The 18,320-nt window shown below is 46.9% G+C and overlaps 2 protein-coding genes and 1 long non-coding RNA gene across 4 annotated transcripts; 1 reads left to right on the top strand and 2 right to left on the bottom strand.

Annotated features, from left to right (window-relative positions):
• Positions 1 to 2,246: 2,246 nt before the first annotated feature.
• Positions 2,247 to 3,121, bottom strand: LOC149988498 (uncharacterized). Its single transcript, XR_016504621.1, has 2 exons — positions 2,934 to 3,121; positions 2,247 to 2,818 (listed from the first exon to the last, which is right to left on the bottom strand). It is a non-coding gene; the product is annotated as an uncharacterized LOC149988498 (long non-coding RNA).
• Positions 3,122 to 3,510: 389 nt separating this feature from the next.
• Positions 3,511 to 9,152, bottom strand: LOC112285788 (transmembrane 9 superfamily member 1). The gene is made up of 13 exons (XM_024526939.3): positions 8,596 to 9,152; positions 7,517 to 7,715; positions 7,191 to 7,295; positions 6,880 to 6,897; positions 6,514 to 6,608; positions 6,244 to 6,396; positions 5,914 to 6,048; positions 5,635 to 5,801; positions 5,237 to 5,331; positions 4,961 to 5,091; positions 4,541 to 4,783; positions 4,058 to 4,331; positions 3,511 to 3,932 (listed from the first exon to the last, which is right to left on the bottom strand). Exons 1-13 carry the CDS (start codon positions 8,683 to 8,685, stop codon positions 3,865 to 3,867), a joined length of 1,773 nt encoding a protein of 590 aa, XP_024382707.1. The 5' UTR covers positions 8,686 to 9,152; the 3' UTR covers positions 3,511 to 3,864.
• A 2,731-nt stretch (positions 9,153 to 11,883) lies between these two features.
• LOC112285784 (transmembrane 9 superfamily member 1) lies at positions 11,884 to 17,525 on the top strand. 2 transcript variants are annotated; one of them, XM_024526924.2, is made up of 13 exons: positions 11,884 to 12,440; positions 13,321 to 13,519; positions 13,741 to 13,845; positions 14,139 to 14,156; positions 14,428 to 14,522; positions 14,640 to 14,792; positions 14,988 to 15,122; positions 15,235 to 15,401; positions 15,705 to 15,799; positions 15,945 to 16,075; positions 16,253 to 16,495; positions 16,705 to 16,978; positions 17,104 to 17,525. In XM_024526924.2, exons 1-13 carry the CDS (start codon positions 12,351 to 12,353, stop codon positions 17,169 to 17,171), a joined length of 1,773 nt encoding a protein of 590 aa, XP_024382692.1. In that variant the 5' UTR covers positions 11,884 to 12,350; the 3' UTR covers positions 17,172 to 17,525. The 2 variants fall into 2 exon arrangements, with proteins under 2 accessions (XP_024382692.1, XP_090108884.1); XM_090252758.1 differs by lacking the exon at positions 11,884 to 12,440 and adding an exon at positions 12,584 to 12,935.
• Positions 17,526 to 18,320: the final 795 nt, after the last annotated feature.

Raw genomic sequence — 18,320 nt, 5'->3', positions numbered from 1 at the left:
AGTAAATGAAGATTAAAGCAAAAGAAAAAATAGAAATGTTTCTACTATTGCTGACAAATATTAGCTCGTCACTGATTACAACTACCATCAACATATTGAATTATTGTGACACAACTCTAGAGGTTAAAGAGCCTTGCTTGAGTATGCAAGTTAGGTGTACAATTGGTCTAGAGAATGTGTTGCAAGATGCAAAGTTATCAAATGTTGATCAAAACAAGATGATTCTTGAGGTGGTTTGATAAAAACACTTGCAATGTAGGAATAGAAGAAGGTCACACAAAAGACTCTAAATACAATATTATCCACTATAGCCCATAGTAATATGATTAGAAGGTGAGAGCAACATTGCCCTATAAGATGAAGCTCCCCTACATTTGGGCTCAAAGACGCTATAGCTTATGAAAACAAATAACACTCCAAACAACATAACATCCTCAACATTGGAAACAAAAGTACACTTGATTGTTGCCAATAGCCCAATAAGTATGGAGATCAATGTATTGCAAGGACATACAAGTTCAAAAGAACAACAAAGTTATCAAGAACTCCTAATTGTAAAACAAACCACCAACTTCCAAAGAAATATCATGTTATTATAGTAACAAATATATCATAGAATATAAAAATGTAAGCTAAATTTAATCTATTAGATAGTTCAACATAGAAGAATCCTGTCAAACTTGAATATGCTTCATTTTTTGTTTAATCAATATTCTAATTAACTTACATCTATAGAGTCACAATGCAAAAGACATTGTTTCAAATAAACAATCAACTTTAATTTTTATGCTAATTATAAAGAGGGTCCGACTAAAATAATTACCAATATTTAAAAAATGTGAGTGAAAGAAAATTAAGTAAAAAAAAATAATTACTTTCTTGTTCAAAATCTAGCCATTGTTTTAGAAAGCGCTTAATTCTAACTCTAGCAATAAATGAAAAACCTATTCCAAAATCCAAATATCTATCCTATGAAAATATAAATTTGACTTTGGTACTTACAATAATTTGAACTCAAATATCTAATCTAATGCACTTCAATCAAGCCTTTAAAACTTAGTGGTTTTGTCCAATCTAAAGACTGGTAATTTTTATATAAAAAAATCAAAAAATCAAAAAATAAAACAAACAAAACCGAAATATAAGATCATAACTAAATTAGCACTAAGAAAATAATGTTATTAAAACTAAAACAATCTATCCACAAAACTTGCATTTCTTATCAATTCTTACATGTCCGATTAATAAATTATATCCACATATCATACTTCTCTCATTTTCATATGCGATTGTAGGTGGACACCTATTTCCAACAAGTTTTGTGATACTTTATTGACAAATTCTAAACAAGATAAAGCTTGTGTGTGCATAATGTACATATATACACAATAAATTTTCAATGGCATGTTACAATTTTATATATATATATATATATATATATATATATCTTCTACTTTTCTAACTTTAAATCATTTTATTATGTGGTATTAAGAATATGCTCTATAAATGATATTAATAGCTATATACCTCCTCAATTTTTCCATGCACATATCAAAACAATTAGAAATGTAATGGTGCTAACAATTAGTAGGCTTTTGAGCTCTATTATATGTCTCATAAATATATATATCTATAATTATATTTAATGCACATAAACTTTACTACTTTATCTTGTACAAAAATATTTCAACAACTTCTAACAAGATTCCATTAAAAATCCCAATGCATAACTTTGTAGAATTTTCAATTAAAACTAGATGATCTAATTCACTACAAAATAAAATAAAAAGTTGGATTTAGTTGGGAGCCTTGGAAATAAAACATAGCAGTTTCTTTTAATGAAATGAATCATCCAAGGCTATGCTTGTACTCAACAGACATGCAACAGTACTCCCTCCCTCATATCTACAAGACAAAATGAACAAAGAACACCATACTCCTTCAACAAACATATACAAAACTTTAGAACACATCGCTTGAACATACATACTAGCCAAAAAAAAATGCCAATTATTGTTGAAGAAGTGATGAACTTCAAAATGATCATAAAAATGATGTAGTGGTAAGAGCCTTCAATTACACACTTGACATGTCAACAATACTCCACAACAATCACTTAAACATCCTCCCCCTTCATCTTCATGATTGCAACATCACCTACTGATTTCAATGATATGAATGATATGGAATACCAATATCTTAAACAATTCAATCATTGTGAATAAGGTTCCAAATACACAAGCTAATGTTTGAATGTGGTACAGAACTCCTTTGTAGTAGCATTAACAAGGTGATCCACCGACCACTACAAAAGCGCCAAGTCTAAAGAATAAGATACTATTCTTGTGGTGATAGCCACCTCTCTGGTGAACTGGATACACCTAAAAGAGTGACGAGACTGAGTGGTACCACAGCATTGTTTTGCCGTACCCCCTGACTGACCATACATTTGTATTCTGGCATTTCACAACTGCTTCCACAAACTAAATGTATCGTCTTGTGCACCAAAGATGCGCGACATAGTGGGTGAGGTGCTCTGAGGACTGATTCCTCGGTCTTTCAGGACGACCCAAACTAAACCGCACTCCAACACCTTGAAAACACACCCGACAGCTAGACCATGCGTTCTCAGGCCGCAGCAGATGACACTCTTCTGTCGGACTTCGGAGACGGAGGAAACAGGAAAAACCAGATCATTAGAAGAAAATACCGAAATGTTGCGTTGGCCCTCACGTAGGATGTAGTTGCAATTGGACCGTCCATCCAGATGCTCAAAATACTGCAAATCCGATTTCGACCAATGTTGTCTTCCCCGAACCTGCAGTGCTACGATCCTCGTTACAAATGACCGCCTTGCCAATGTTCCAAACCTAGCTCCTTTCCCAACCAATTGGTTGTATCCCACTAGAGGTTGGGCGTTCGGAGGAACTCACCGCACAGGTCTTCTGTTGTGCAGCAATACGAACCACTTTGAGTAAGACATAAGTGCATAGCTGTGATCCTGAAGATGGCGCACAGCCAATATACTTCTGCCCCGTCCAGCGGTACTGCCATCGCAGTTACCCGCAAGGTGAACACGTGAGGTGAGCTAATTACACGTCCAAACCACCCGCGTAGTGATTGAGTAATGGAAGAAGGACCGAACTCGGGGTGGGATGTTGCAATTACAAGATTTGTCAAATTGCAATCGTACTACCATTCAGAACAAGAAATCCTCACAAATACAATCCCAGCGAAAGGACTATTAGTCTTGGAACCTAGGGAAAGACCTCCAACATCATCCACACCGCAAGATTTTATTATAACCTTCACGAGGCCGATATCCTCGCCAAAGAAAACGTTAAAAAAAATATATAAAAATAATGTAAATTCAAACAGCAATTGTGTGAATGTCGAGCGCACAGACAAACCTCATAACACTGGAAGTGCACATCCGATTCAACCCATTCAAGTTGAATCGCAGATCAACAGGTTCAAAACATGCCCCCACGATCGTCGCACCCAGGATCATGCATGGAAAATGTGGAACCCAGCACACACCGGGCATGCGCCACCAAAATAGACGAACTTCTTAAAAAATTGTGCACAAAGCGCCACCCTGCGAGCTCTAGAACGCCCCTGCTACCCTGCTTGGAATCGGACCGTGCCCACAAATTCATGAATTCGCTCCACTTACTCTCACTAGATAATCTGCAAATCGCGTCTAGCAAGTGCCCTCATCGGCTGCCTGGCCCTGTGGAATACAGTCTGGTTAGGTTCTAAGTAGTCGCCTCGCGGGCAACTCTAGGTACTTGGCACACACACAACAAGCACCACTCTAGCCAGAGCCCACAACTTCCTGCGGGGGAAAATTCGATCCCCACCCTAGTCACACTTGATGTTCCTATATATACGTCGCACAAACATCGACGACCCCAGGTACCCCACAGCTCCTGCCAGCCGCCACAAACAGCACACCCGTCAGACCCTCCACTCCACTCAACCGCCTCACAACCCATCAACCAAATATTACGCACTACCCCAGGATACCCACCCACGCCTGCCCAGTCCCACTTACCACAGAATATGCCCAACCCCAGGCAGAACATCAGCGTGTACCCGAAGTAGAAACTGATCTGGAAAAACCCGGACATCTTCGTCTTCATGTAGAAGTAGTACACCGAGTACAGGTACACGTATCCCGCTGTCGACGCCGCCGACAAAAACGACGTCCACTGCCAGTGATAGTTCTCCGCATTCAGCAAGAAGTACGTCCCCACGATCGTCACGCACACCGTCACGATCGTCAAGATGATGAACACCAGCAGCATGAATCCGTACACGTAGTACACCTACACAAACGCCACACATCAAAACTATCACAAGTTAGAATATCTCCCACACGCAGCAACCAACGCCCTTGCATCGCAACAACCAGTGCCACGCATCCTCCCATCCCATTGCCCTCAAACACGTCTCCATCAACCCAAAGCCCCATGCACTCTGCTCAACCAACACACACTTCCGACCCTGCCACCCGCTCCCTCCAACCTCCACCCACCTTGTACTGCCAGAACGACGTGAACACAAAGTACATCTCGATGAAGATGCTCCCGAACGGCAACAACCCTCCCAGCAGTGCCACCACCGAAGGCTTCAAGTACCACTTCTTCTCTGGAATCGGCCGCGGAATCGTCTTCACCCTGCACGGGTTGTCCGGTTGCCCACTCCAGTTCCGCCCCACCACCGTCCCGAACAGAGCCAGCGGGAATGAAATAAACGCCCAGATCACAAAAACCACCACCTGCCACCCACCACGCTCCCCTCACTCAGAATCCAATTGCATTCCCTAGGCACCACACCAAAGCATCGCTGCTGCCTCTCTGACCAGAAACAATCCTGCCTCGCCTCATCTAACAACGACGCCTCACGCCCATCCCCCTCCCTAAGCTGCAACCGCACCACGATGCAAATGCCTCACCATCGTGCCGAACGGAATGGCCGCCAGCGAATGATAGTAGATCGCCACGAAGTTCAGCAGGAAACCGATGCCGAAGCACAGGAATGGGAACAACGACGCCGTCAGCAGCATCGACTTGATCCAGTGCTTTCCTGCACCAACGTCACATACCCGGCATCAAGCGTACGCAAGCATCCAACGTCCAAACCCATCCATAATTCCAACCATTCCTACCCATACCACACCACCCCCTCCCCAAAACCACCGCCACTTCCTCACATGGGTACAGGTACGCACCATCATTGCGCGAGTAGAACCCTCCACTCACGTATCCCGCGATGAACGACGTCAGCGCGTAGCACACGATGAATGTCGTCACAATAGCTCCACGCCTGCAACCAAGCATGCACACCCCCACCCGCCCGTTCACACCACCATTCTCGCCACCAAAACGAACCCAATCATCCCTCGCATACGACCACCACTGCAACCACTACACCTCCCGAGCCACGACTCGTCTCTCCGACCAATAGAACGGTAACACCCTCTTCAGTGCGGCAACCGCTTCCCGCAGCTCAAAACACCCACATCACATAAGCCCTCAACGGGCCTCCTCACATCAAGTACACCATTTCGTCTCCCTCTCCGTCACCATCTCATCCCCCAAACACCAACACAAACCCGCATCCACTTACCCAACATACAGCATCCCCACGATCGCTAACAGGATCACCAGCAGCATCAACATCGCCAGCTGAGCGCCCGTCCCCACCAATGCCGACAGCAGCACCAGGTTCCGAGGCGCCCGGAAAACGTCTCCATGCACCAGTTTCCATCCCGACTCCTCGCTCACGTCCCGCTCCTGCCCAACCACCACCACAACACCCCCTCGTTCCATTATCCAATACCGCCTACCCCAACGTCCACCAGCATCATCATCATCATCATCATCATCATCGACTCCCTGCACTCACCAGCGTCTCCAAGTCGTCCTCCTCGCGTGCATACTTCGCATAATCGTTGCGGAGGGTGCGCATCAGAATCATCGATACCAGCCCCGTCAGAAATATCACCATCATGAACGAGTTGAAGATAGAGAACCAATGTATCTGTCATCGCGGCCGCCACCCAACATCAACCACAAACCAAACACCCCCACACGTCAAACTCGCGACTCGTCCCATTCACCATCCCATGAACCTCCAACACACCACTAACTCGCATGTAGCTTCAAGCTCCCGTCTCCACCCACACTCGCTACACAAATCTTGCAACTCAGCCCTCCGCTCCCTCCTCACACCCACCTGGTGCTCAAAGAACGGGTAATCCAGGTACGCGTCGAATCGTCGGATGAACGATATGTTGGTCTCCACCCACTGCACTGCGTACGTCAGGTCGATCTTTTTCCCAGAAATCAGGGGCTGCAGGTTGTCTTGGGTCAGGTTCACTTGAATGATCTGCCCCCGCCCACCCCACCGCACGCCACCTTAGTCCATGCCACCCCCGCGCAACCACTCACCAACCCTCGTAACCAAACACCCCCACCCTGCAAACCCGTACTCAAAAACTCATACCTGGTCGTTGTTATACTTAATCAACAGGTCCTTGTGTGTGTAGATCGTGTACTTCTCGTCGTCATTCTTGTCCGCATGCTGCTCTCCCACGAACCCTGCACTCCCCCACAAACACCCCAACCATGACATCTCATTTCTCGCCCCCACACCCACACCCCCTCCCGCTCACTGCCATACACGCATGAAATTCCAACGTTTCTTGCCCCAACATACAGCACACGTATAGCACTTCGAAACCACGTCAGACACACAACTCCCGTATGAATTGCAAATCCCGCATATGATACCAACATCCACACACCCTGCCAGGCACTGTCCAACACCAAACCACAACCAACTGTGCCAAAAGGATCGGCCATCACGCACCCCAAAGTGGAAGATCGTCTGCAAAACCCACCCACAACACGAAACGAACACACATTCCACTGTCAGAAACCATTCCAACAATGCCATTGCAGCATCCTATCCACCTCAACGGTCGCCTCGCAACTCAGAACTCCACTTCGCAATCAACTAATTCACACCTAGCTCTCTCTCCCTCCCTCCATCCACATTCCAAGAGCCACTCCATGCTCTACTCGAGACTCACAAACACACTACTGCCAGTCACCTCATCAACACCTTCACGTTACATCCAAGCGTCTGCATCCCCACACATTCTGGACTTCACAACTTACCCATGAAGAACTCGAACCAGTAAGCTTGTGCCACAGCAGATCTGAATGCAGCTACCGACGTGCCGTCCAATGTGAAGCTGCATATCGTCCTCTTCTCCACGGGTGCTGCATCGCGAAACCCACGTCAGTCATCGAGTGACATCACTGCAGCACTAATTACCTCCGCCCATCACTGGTTTTGGCACCCCCAACCAAAAACCCTGCCGGACCATGCACTAAATTTCACACTTCATCGTCCGCCCGAACAGGTGCACAAACTACAACCTTCTGCCCACCCCCGTCCCACTCCACACCTCAGCCCACGCAGCTCAAAGCAACACACTCACTCTTGAACTTGATCTCGACCTCGCTGTCGATCAGCTCGTTCCCTTCCAGCACTTCGCCCAGCCCTCCCCATTTGTGTCGAGCATTGCCAGCCGCACCCGGACTGCAAAACGGCAGACTGTAGTAGTTGTACGTCTCTTGCGGATTGTTGTAAGGCCCCACTTTGTTCACCCACAGCATCACCGGATCCCCTTTGCCATACTGCACACTCACAACACACGGACCTCACCCATCACAACCGCGGCCCAGTTCGTCATCACAAAGCCATGTGCAGGTGCTGACATGGCACCCCGATCGTTCCCCAGCCCTCTGCTCGCAAGGGTCACGATCCAGGCACCCGCCCTGCCACAGTGACAACCGCGATGAATGTGTCCAATAAGGCATGCACCGCGGATTTCGACGCCACCCTTACCCTTGCTCCTCGACCTACATTTTGCGCTTCGAGCTTCCTAGGGCGATCGACGCCCTAAATGCCAACATTCTTCACGGCAATCATGACACCAACATGAACACAGTAGCGTTCTCATCAATACCGAGTTCTGCCAGGCGACGATCCGTGAAGAGCACGTGTAAGCAGCGAACACACCTTTTCCGTTCCTATACCGGAGCTCTGGCCAAAGCAGACGCATACATTACGGATCACGGGGCACGCCAACCCACCCTTGTGGACCTACTGCCCTCCATCCCAAAACTAAAATGCCGTGCAGTCCATCGCTTCCTCGAAACTAAAATCGGAGGCCACTCAGCACATCACTCTCTCGTCCGAAGTGCGCCTAGTCCGCGCCGGAGAGGACGAGGACGACGCCTCACATAATTGAGCAGGGTTCGACGCTTCTCGTGCTCATGCTACCGACACTGGATCACGTCCGCAAACAACTGTGCCGACCTAATTCACAGTGGTCCTCGCACCTGGACACGCTGATGCGTCGTGAAGCACACAGCCCACGGACCCTTGATGGGGGAAGTGAAATTATAACTCCCCCAAAAAACGGGGAAGTTGAAATCATGAGGGGGAGCGAGCTCATGGCGGCGAAGAGCAAGCAACCTACGGGGCAGACATGTGGAGAGAGATGGGACATACCCTGTGGTCGTACTCGTTGGCACTGCACAGCTGAAGCAAAACCAGCGCACACGCAACCCCCAACAGGCCAACCCTATTGAGGGTCCACATTTTGCACCCTCCTCCCCTCTCCCAGGTCGCCTCAACCCCGAGTGGCTCCGGTGCCAAAATTCCTCCCCCTGCGTCGTTCCTTTCCGGCGGTAGTACCCGCCACCACTGATGTTGCTCCCGATCTCAAAGAGCACCACTTGTGCCAGCCTCTCGTTCTTGTTCTGCGCTGTCAAAAATGTGAACGATTTCCGGCAGAGCGAACCCGCAATGCCAGAGCTCAAGAGCGCAGCGCCCCACAGCCTCGACGCTGCCTCCCGCAACGCGTCGTCCACATCAGATCGTCGGACTACCAAAACCCTGAACGAGGCTCGTGAAATCGACCAGTCTGAGTGGCAGCAGCAGATTCAACTGCACCGCTCGCACCTTCACTTTTTTACCTTCAGATCTGATATCTACAAGGAAGCTGTCTTCGAGAGACAAACTCGTCGATCGCGAGACCTCGGGGTCATGAGCTCGCAGACGACCCTAAACATGGGCAAACTTGGGTTGGGGTCGTGGGGCATTGCCATAATTCTCCGGTCATCCCGCTGCCCTCTCACCTGCTGTGCCGGTGGTGATCATCGCAAGACCGCCTTGTTTGATGCTCTCATCCCTGCTGTTCTCCCCCATTTCCAAGGAACGACTAGGAAATTCTACTTAATAGCTTTTTATTCTAAGAAATTTTTGGCAATTGAGATCAACTTACAAGATCCACAATAAATAGCTTCTTGCAATTGTGGATTTATTTTAAGAATAGAGTTATTACTTAGAGGGCACTTTTAATCTAATCACTATAGATATGGATGATAAGAATCTTGAATATTTCATAGCAATACGTTTTTTGAATCATTGTTAGGCCTGTTGGAGCATGTCTTTATAAAGATTTGATTTTAAGATTACTTATCGAATAAAAATACAACAAGATTTATTAGATGTTCAAATCTTGCATCTAAAGGAGGAGATGTAGCTTTTGATCAACAAAGAACAACTTTCTTGAAGTTTTTAGTCTTATGATACTTCTAAATTTGTAATCAAGTTTTAGGGTTTAGGGTTTACAACTTAAATTCTTGGCTTATATGAGAGATGTTAGTTTAGGATTCAAATATCACCAAGATTCTTCCTTATTTGATTTAAGAGTTTTAGCTTGATTATTAAATCAAAAGTTTGTTCAAAGACAAAACAATCTCTTATAAAGAAAACTAGTATTATTCATGTAGAAGTCATAGATAGTTGTCTATTGGCTTCTAGAGATGTTATTAATGAAATCCATCCTACAATTGTTATAATTAATGGTTATAGTTATTTTGTGATATTTAATTTGATTAGAAATCTTTGTAATCTTGTCATTTTAGATTTATCATTTTGAAATAAGTATAATCTTTGAGTAAATTGGATTCCTTGTAGTCTTGATTTTATTTAGACTATAACTATGAGTTTTGTCAATTAAGTAGATAGTCAAAAGTCTTGTACAATCAAATCAATATTTGTAGGCACATGAACTTTTTTTGCATATTGCAATGGAAGAATCACCTTGTGTTATTTGTCCCACATGTGTTTCTAATGGTGGAAAGACTTTTAGTTGCATTCTAAGCTAATATCAAAATTATCAAGATATTTTTGAGAAGGAAGATGCAAATATTCTTATAGAGCATTGTTTATATGATTGCTAAATTGATCTTCAAGAAAGAATTCAAATATCATTTAGATCAATCTATAATTTATTGCAAAATGAGTTGACTAACTCAAGAAGTACATTGATGAAAATGAAACCAAGAATTTCATATGCCATTGAAATATTTTAGTTAGAATTCATATTATAATTGTAAAGATAATAGATATATCATTTGAATGTGCATAGATTATTGAAGATTCAAGCAAATCACCATTAAAAATAAATACCTTCTATCTTTAATATTAAGATTTTTTGATTAATTTAATTAAGTTAAGATTTATATTATAATAGATTTTCATATGATTCAAATAAGGAAGAATCTTGGTGATATTTGAATCCTAAACTAACATCTCTCATGAAATAAGCAAACGAGTTTGATGAAACAAAAAGACATTTACTAATTGTAGAACAAGGCTCTTAAAAAAAGAAAGCCATATTAATTTAAAAAAATAGATATAGCATAGTTCTATTATTTTTTAACTTCAAATCATTTAGTAAAACAAAAATATAAAGTTAAATTAAAATTCAATCTTTAACACCAACCAATTTCATCAAAAGTAGGATTAATCAAAACAAAGATGGAATGACATTATAGAAACATTTCGGAATACATTACCTCAAATAAATAATAAAAAAAGAATTTCTTCATTGTGATAAATTTTGTATGGTAAAAAATATGGTATTATAAATTTGTAATAAAATCCATAGTAAAATTTGTAAAAACAATTAACTGTGGTTGTAATAAAATAGGTAATAGTTAAAGAAGTCCTTAAGGTCGATGATGAGGAGTTTTTGATTTTAAACAAACATCACATGATTGTAAAAAATCTTTAATCATCCTCCATATTTGAAACCACAAAAAATCTCTAAAGAATAGTTCCAAAGTCTTATTAAATCTGAAATATTTTATTATTGGAAAATCATGATGAGTTCTAAAAATACGTAATTATGCTTTATTTTTAAAATATATAAGTGTTTCTTGAAATAAAATAAATTATTTTTAAGTTCAAATTTAGAAGTATCATAAGACTAAAAACTTCAAGAAAGTTGTTCTTTGTTGATCAAAAGCTACATCTCCTCCTTTAGATGCAAGATTTGAACATCTAATAAATCTTGTTGTATTTTTATTCGATAAGTAATCTTAAAATCAAATCTTTATAAAGACATGCTCCAACAGGCCTAACAATGATTCAAAAAACGTATTGCTATGAAATATTCAAGATTCTTATCATCCATATCTATAGTGATTAGATTAAAAGTGCCCTCTAAGTAATAACTCTATTCTTAAAATAAATCCACAATTGCAAGAAGCTATTTATTGTGGATCTTGTAAGTTGATCTCAATTGCCAAAAATTTCTTAGAATAAAAAGCTATTAAGTAGAATTTCCTAGTCGTTCCTTGGAAATGGGGGAGAACAGCAGGGATGAGAGCATCAAACAAGGCGGTCTTGCGATGATCACCACCGGCACAGCAGGTGAGAGGGCAGCGGGATGACCGGAGAATTATGGCAATGCCCCACGACCCCAACCCAAGTTTGCCCATGTTTAGGGTCGTCTGCGAGCTCATGACCCCGAGGTCTCGCGATCGACGAGTTTGTCTCTCGAAGACAGCTTCCTTGTAGATATCAGATCTGAAGGTAAAAAAGTGAAGGTGCGAGCGGTGCAGTTGAATCTGCTGCTGCCACTCAGACTGGTCGATTTCACGAGCCTCGTTCAGGGTTTTGGTAGTCCGACGATCTGATGTGGACGACGCGTTGCGGGAGGCAGCGTCGAGGCTGTGGGGCGCTGCGCTCTTGAGCTCTGGCATTGCGGGTTCGCTCTGCCGGAAATCGTTCACATTTTTGACAGCGCAGAACAAGAACGAGAGGCTGGCACAAGTGGTGCTCTTTGAGATCGGGAGCAACATCAGTGGTGGCGGGTACTACCGCCGGAAAGGAACGACGCAGGGGGAGGAATTTTGGCACCGGAGCCACTCGGGGTTGAGGCGACCTGGGAGAGGGGAGGAGGGTGCAAAATGTGGACCCTCAATAGGGTTGGCCTGTTGGGGGTTGCGTGTGCGCTGGTTTTGCTTCAGCTGTGCAGTGCCAACGAGTACGACCACAGGGTATGTCCCATCTCTCTCCACATGTCTGCCCCGTAGGTTGCTTGCTCTTCGCCGCCATGAGCTCGCTCCCCCTCATGATTTCAACTTCCCCGTTTTTTGGGGGAGTTATAATTTCACTTCCCCCATCAAGGGTCCGTGGGCTGTGTGCTTCACGACGCATCAGCGTGTCCAGGTGCGAGGACCACTGTGAATTAGGTCGGCACAGTTGTTTGCGGACGTGATCCAGTGTCGGTAGCATGAGCACGAGAAGCGTCGAACCCTGCTCAATTATGTGAGGCGTCGTCCTCGTCCTCTCCGGCGCGGACTAGGCGCACTTCGGACGAGAGAGTGATGTGCTGAGTGGCCTCCGATTTTAGTTTCGAGGAAGCGATGGACTGCACGGCATTTTAGTTTTGGGATGGAGGGCAGTAGGTCCACAAGGGTGGGTTGGCGTGCCCCGTGATCCGTAATGTATGCGTCTGCTTTGGCCAGAGCTCCGGTATAGGAACGGAAAAGGTGTGTTCGCTGCTTACACGTGCTCTTCACGGATCGTCGCCTGGCAGAACTCGGTATTGATGAGAACGCTACTGTGTTCATGTTGGTGTCATGATTGCCGTGAAGAATGTTGGCATTTAGGGCGTCGATCGCCCTAGGAAGCTCGAAGCGCAAAATGTAGGTCGAGGAGCAAGGGTAAGGGTGGCGTCGAAATCCGCGGTGCATGCCTTATTGGACACATTCATCGCGGTTGTCACTGTGGCAGGGCGGGTGCCTGGATCGTGACCCTTGCGAGCAGAGGGCTGGGGAACGATCGGGGTGCCATGTCAGCACCTGCACATGGCTTTGTGATGACGAACTGGGCCGCGGTTGTGATGGGTGAGGTCCGTGTGTTGTGAGTGTGCAGTATGGCAAAGGGGATCCGGTGATGCTGTGGGTGAACAAAGTGGGGCCTTACAACAATCCGCAAGAGACGTACAACTACTACAGTCTGCCGTTTTGCAGTCCGGGTGCGGCTGGCAATGCTCGACACAAATGGGGAGGGCTGGGCGAAGTGCTGGAAGGGAACGAGCTGATCGACAGCGAGGTCGAGATCAAGTTCAAGAGTGAGTGTGTTGCTTTGAGCTGCGTGGGCTGAGGTGTGGAGTGGGACGGGGGTGGGCAGAAGGTTGTAGTTTGTGCACCTGTTCGGGCGGACGATGAAGTGTGAAATTTAGTGCATGGTCCGGCAGGGTTTTTGGTTGGGGGTGCCAAAACCAGTGATGGGCGGAGGTAATTAGTGCTGCAGTGATGTCACTCGATGACTGACGTGGGTTTCGCGATGCAGCACCCGTGGAGAAGAGGACGATATGCAGCTTCACATTGGACGGCACGTCGGTAGCTGCATTCAGATCTGCTGTGGCACAAGCTTACTGGTTCGAGTTCTTCATGGGTAAGTTGTGAAGTCCAGAATGTGTGGGGATGCAGACGCTTGGATGTAACGTGAAGGTGTTGATGAGGTGACTGGCAGTAGTGTGTTTGTGAGTCTCGAGTAGAGCATGGAGTGGCTCTTGGAATGTGGATGGAGGGAGGGAGAGAGAGCTAGGTGTGAATTAGTTGATTGCGAAGTGGAGTTCTGAGTTGCGAGGCGACCGTTGAGGTGGATAGGATGCTGCAATGGCATTGTTGGAATGGTTTCTGACAGTGGAATGTGTGTTCGTTTCGTGTTGTGGGTGGGTTTTGCAGACGATCTTCCACTTTGGGGTGCGTGATGGCCGATCCTTTTGGCACAGTTGGTTGTGGTTTGGTGTTGGACAGTGCCTGGCAGGGTGTGTGGATGTTGGTATCATATGCGGGATTTGCAATTCATACGGGAGTTGTGTGTCTGACGTGGTTTCGAAGTGCTATACGTGTGCTGTATGTTGGGGCAAGAAACGTTGGAATTTCATGCGTGTATGGCAGTGAGCGGGAGGGGGTGTGGGTGTGGGGGCGAGAAATGAGATGTCATGGTTGGGGTGTTTGTGGGGGAGTGCAGGGTTCGTGGGAGAGCAGCATGCGGACAAGAATGACGACGAGAAGTACACGATCTACACACACAAGGACCTGTTGATTAAGTATAACAACGACCAGGTATGAGTTTTTGAGTACGGGTTTGCAGGGTGGGGGTGTTTGGTTACGAGGGTTGGTGAGTGGTTGCGCGGGGGTGGCATGGACTAAGGTGGCGTGCGGTGGGGTGGGCGGGGGCAGATCATTCAAGTGAACCTGACCCAAGACAACCTGCAGCCCCTGATTTCTGGGAAAAAGATCGACCTGACGTACGCAGTGCAGTGGGTGGAGACCAACATATCGTTCATCCGACGATTCGACGCGTACCTGGATTACCCGTTCTTTGAGCACCAGGTGGGTGTGAGGAGGGAGCGGAGGGCTGAGTTGCAAGATTTGTGTAGCGAGTGTGGGTGGAGACGGGAGCTTGAAGCTACATGCGAGTTAGTGGTGTGTTGGAGGTTCATGGGATGGTGAATGGGACGAGTCGCGAGTTTGACGTGTGGGGGTGTTTGGTTTGTGGTTGATGTTGGGTGGCGGCCGCGATGACAGATACATTGGTTCTCTATCTTCAACTCGTTCATGATGGTGATATTTCTGACGGGGCTGGTATCGATGATTCTGATGCGCACCCTCCGCAACGATTATGCGAAGTATGCACGCGAGGAGGACGACTTGGAGACGCTGGTGAGTGCAGGGAGTCGATGATGATGATGATGATGATGATGATGCTGGTGGACGTTGGGGTAGGCGGTATTGGATAATGGAACGAGGGGGTGTTGTGGTGGTGGTTGGGCAGGAGCGGGACGTGAGCGAGGAGTCGGGATGGAAACTGGTGCATGGAGACGTTTTCCGGGCGCCTCGGAACCTGGTGCTGCTGTCGGCATTGGTGGGGACGGGCGCTCAGCTGGCGATGTTGATGCTGCTGGTGATCCTGTTAGCGATCGTGGGGATGCTGTATGTTGGGTAAGTGGATGCGGGTTTGTGTTGGTGTTTGGGGGATGAGATGGTGACGGAGAGGGAGACGAAATGGTGTACTTGATGTGAGGAGGCCCGTTGAGGGCTTATGTGATGTGGGTGTTTTGAGCTGCGGGAAGCGGTTGCCGCACTGAAGAGGGTGTTACCGTTCTATTGGTCGGAGAGACGAGTCGTGGCTCGGGAGGTGTAGTGGTTGCAGTGGTGGTCGTATGCGAGGGATGATTGGGTTCGTTTTGGTGGCGAGAATGGTGGTGTGAACGGGCGGGTGGGGGTGTGCATGCTTGGTTGCAGGCGTGGAGCTATTGTGACGACATTCATCGTGTGCTACGCGCTGACGTCGTTCATCGCGGGATACGTGAGTGGAGGGTTCTACTCGCGCAATGATGGTGCGTACCTGTACCCATGTGAGGAAGTGGCGGTGGTTTTGGGGAGGGGGTGGTGTGGTATGGGTAGGAATGGTTGGAATTATGGATGGGTTTGGACGTTGGATGCTTGCGTACGCTTGATGCCGGGTATGTGACGTTGGTGCAGGAAAGCACTGGATCAAGTCGATGCTGCTGACGGCGTCGTTGTTCCCATTCCTGTGCTTCGGCATCGGTTTCCTGCTGAACTTCGTGGCGATCTACTATCATTCGCTGGCGGCCATTCCGTTCGGCACGATGGTGAGGCATTTGCATCGTGGTGCGGTTGCAGCTTAGGGAGGGGGATGGGCGTGAGGCGTCGTTGTTAGATGAGGCGAGGCAGGATTGTTTCTGGTCAGAGAGGCAGCAGCGATGCTTTGGTGTGGTGCCTAGGGAATGCAATTGGATTCTGAGTGAGGGGAGCGTGGTGGGTGGCAGGTGGTGGTTTTTGTGATCTGGGCGTTTATTTCATTCCCGCTGGCTCTGTTCGGGACGGTGGTGGGGCGGAACTGGAGTGGGCAACCGGACAACCCGTGCAGGGTGAAGACGATTCCGCGGCCGATTCCAGAGAAGAAGTGGTACTTGAAGCCTTCGGTGGTGGCACTGCTGGGAGGGTTGTTGCCGTTCGGGAGCATCTTCATCGAGATGTACTTTGTGTTCACGTCGTTCTGGCAGTACAAGGTGGGTGGAGGTTGGAGGGAGCGGGTGGCAGGGTCGGAAGTGTGTGTTGGTTGAGCAGAGTGCATGGGGCTTTGGGTTGATGGAGACGTGTTTGAGGGCAATGGGATGGGAGGATGCGTGGCACTGGTTGTTGCGATGCAAGGGCGTTGGTTGCTGCGTGTGGGAGATATTCTAACTTGTGATAGTTTTGATGTGTGGCGTTTGTGTAGGTGTACTACGTGTACGGATTCATGCTGCTGGTGTTCATCATCTTGACGATCGTGACGGTGTGCGTGACGATCGTGGGGACGTACTTCTTGCTGAATGCGGAGAACTATCACTGGCAGTGGACGTCGTTTTTGTCGGCGGCGTCGACAGCGGGATACGTGTACCTGTACTCGGTGTACTACTTCTACATGAAGACGAAGATGTCCGGGTTTTTCCAGATCAGTTTCTACTTCGGGTACACGCTGATGTTCTGCCTGGGGTTGGGCATATTCTGTGGTAAGTGGGACTGGGCAGGCGTGGGTGGGTATCCTGGGGTAGTGCGTAATATTTGGTTGATGGGTTGTGAGGCGGTTGAGTGGAGTGGAGGGTCTGACGGGTGTGCTGTTTGTGGCGGCTGGCAGGAGCTGTGGGGTACCTGGGGTCGTCGATGTTTGTGCGACGTATATATAGGAACATCAAGTGTGACTAGGGTGGGGATCGAATTTTCCCCCGCAGGAAGTTGTGGGCTCTGGCTAGAGTGGTGCTTGTTGTGTGTGTGCCAAGTACCTAGAGTTGCCCGCGAGGCGACTACTTAGAACCTAACCAGACTGTATTCCACAGGGCCAGGCAGCCGATGAGGGCACTTGCTAGACGCGATTTGCAGATTATCTAGTGAGAGTAAGTGGAGCGAATTCATGAATTTGTGGGCACGGTCCGATTCCAAGCAGGGTAGCAGGGGCGTTCTAGAGCTCGCAGGGTGGCGCTTTGTGCACAATTTTTTAAGAAGTTCGTCTATTTTGGTGGCGCATGCCCGGTGTGTGCTGGGTTCCACATTTTCCATGCATGATCCTGGGTGCGACGATCGTGGGGGCATGTTTTGAACCTGTTGATCTGCGATTCAACTTGAATGGGTTGAATCGGATGTGCACTTCCAGTGTTATGAGGTTTGTCTGTGCGCTCGACATTCACACAATTGCTGTTTGAATTTACATTATTTTTATATATTTTTTTTAACGTTTTCTTTGGCGAGGATATCGGCCTCGTGAAGGTTATAATAAAATCTTGCGGTGTGGATGATGTTGGAGGTCTTTCCCTAGGTTCCAAGACTAATAGTCCTTTCGCTGGGATTGTATTTGTGAGGATTTCTTGTTCTGAATGGTAGTACGATTGCAATTTGACAAATCTTGTAATTGCAACATCCCACCCCGAGTTCGGTCCTTCTTCCATTACTCAATCACTACGCGGGTGGTTTGGACGTGTAATTAGCTCACCTCACGTGTTCACCTTGCGGGTAACTGCGATGGCAGTACCGCTGGACGGGGCAGAAGTATATTGGCTGTGCGCCATCTTCAGGATCACAGCTATGCACTTATGTCTTACTCAAAGTGGTTCGTATTGCTGCACAACAGAAGACCTGTGCGGTGAGTTCCTCCGAACGCCCAACCTCTAGTGGGATACAACCAATTGGTTGGGAAAGGAGCTAGGTTTGGAACATTGGCAAGGCGGTCATTTGTAACGAGGATCGTAGCACTGCAGGTTCGGGGAAGACAACATTGGTCGAAATCGGATTTGCAGTATTTTGAGCATCTGGATGGACGGTCCAATTGCAACTACATCCTACGTGAGGGCCAACGCAACA

The sequence above is a fragment of the Physcomitrium patens genome, chromosome 8 (genome assembly GCF_059467195.1).
Source record: "Physcomitrium patens ecotype Gransden chromosome 8, ASM5946719v1, whole genome shotgun sequence".
Lineage (NCBI taxonomy): Eukaryota > Viridiplantae > Streptophyta > Bryopsida > Funariales > Funariaceae > Physcomitrium > Physcomitrium patens.
The sequence above is the reverse complement of the archived record's forward strand: the minus strand, read 5'-3'. Positions and strand labels throughout refer to the sequence as shown.

Excerpts from the sequence above, each read along its gene's own strand:
- LOC112285788 (XM_024526939.3), bottom strand. The coding sequence starts at position 8,685 with ATGTGGACCCTCAATAGGGTTGGCCTGTTGGGGGTTGCGTGTGCGCTG. Across the intron at positions 6,049-6,243 it reads ACCCGTTCTTTGAGCACCAG|ATACATTGGTTCTCTATCTT; the intron begins GTGGGTGTGAGG and ends CCGCGATGACAG. Across the intron at positions 5,332-5,634 it reads GTGGGGATGCTGTATGTTGG|GCGTGGAGCTATTGTGACGA; the intron begins GTAAGTGGATGC and ends GCTTGGTTGCAG.
- LOC112285784 (XM_024526924.2), top strand. The coding sequence starts at position 12,351 with ATGTGGACCCTCAATAGGGTTGGCCTGTTGGGGGTTGCGTGTGCGCTG. Across the intron at positions 13,520-13,740 it reads GGTCGAGATCAAGTTCAAGA|CACCCGTGGAGAAGAGGACG; the intron begins GTGAGTGTGTTG and ends TTCGCGATGCAG. Across the intron at positions 15,402-15,704 it reads GTGGGGATGCTGTATGTTGG|GCGTGGAGCTATTGTGACGA; the intron begins GTAAGTGGATGC and ends GCTTGGTTGCAG.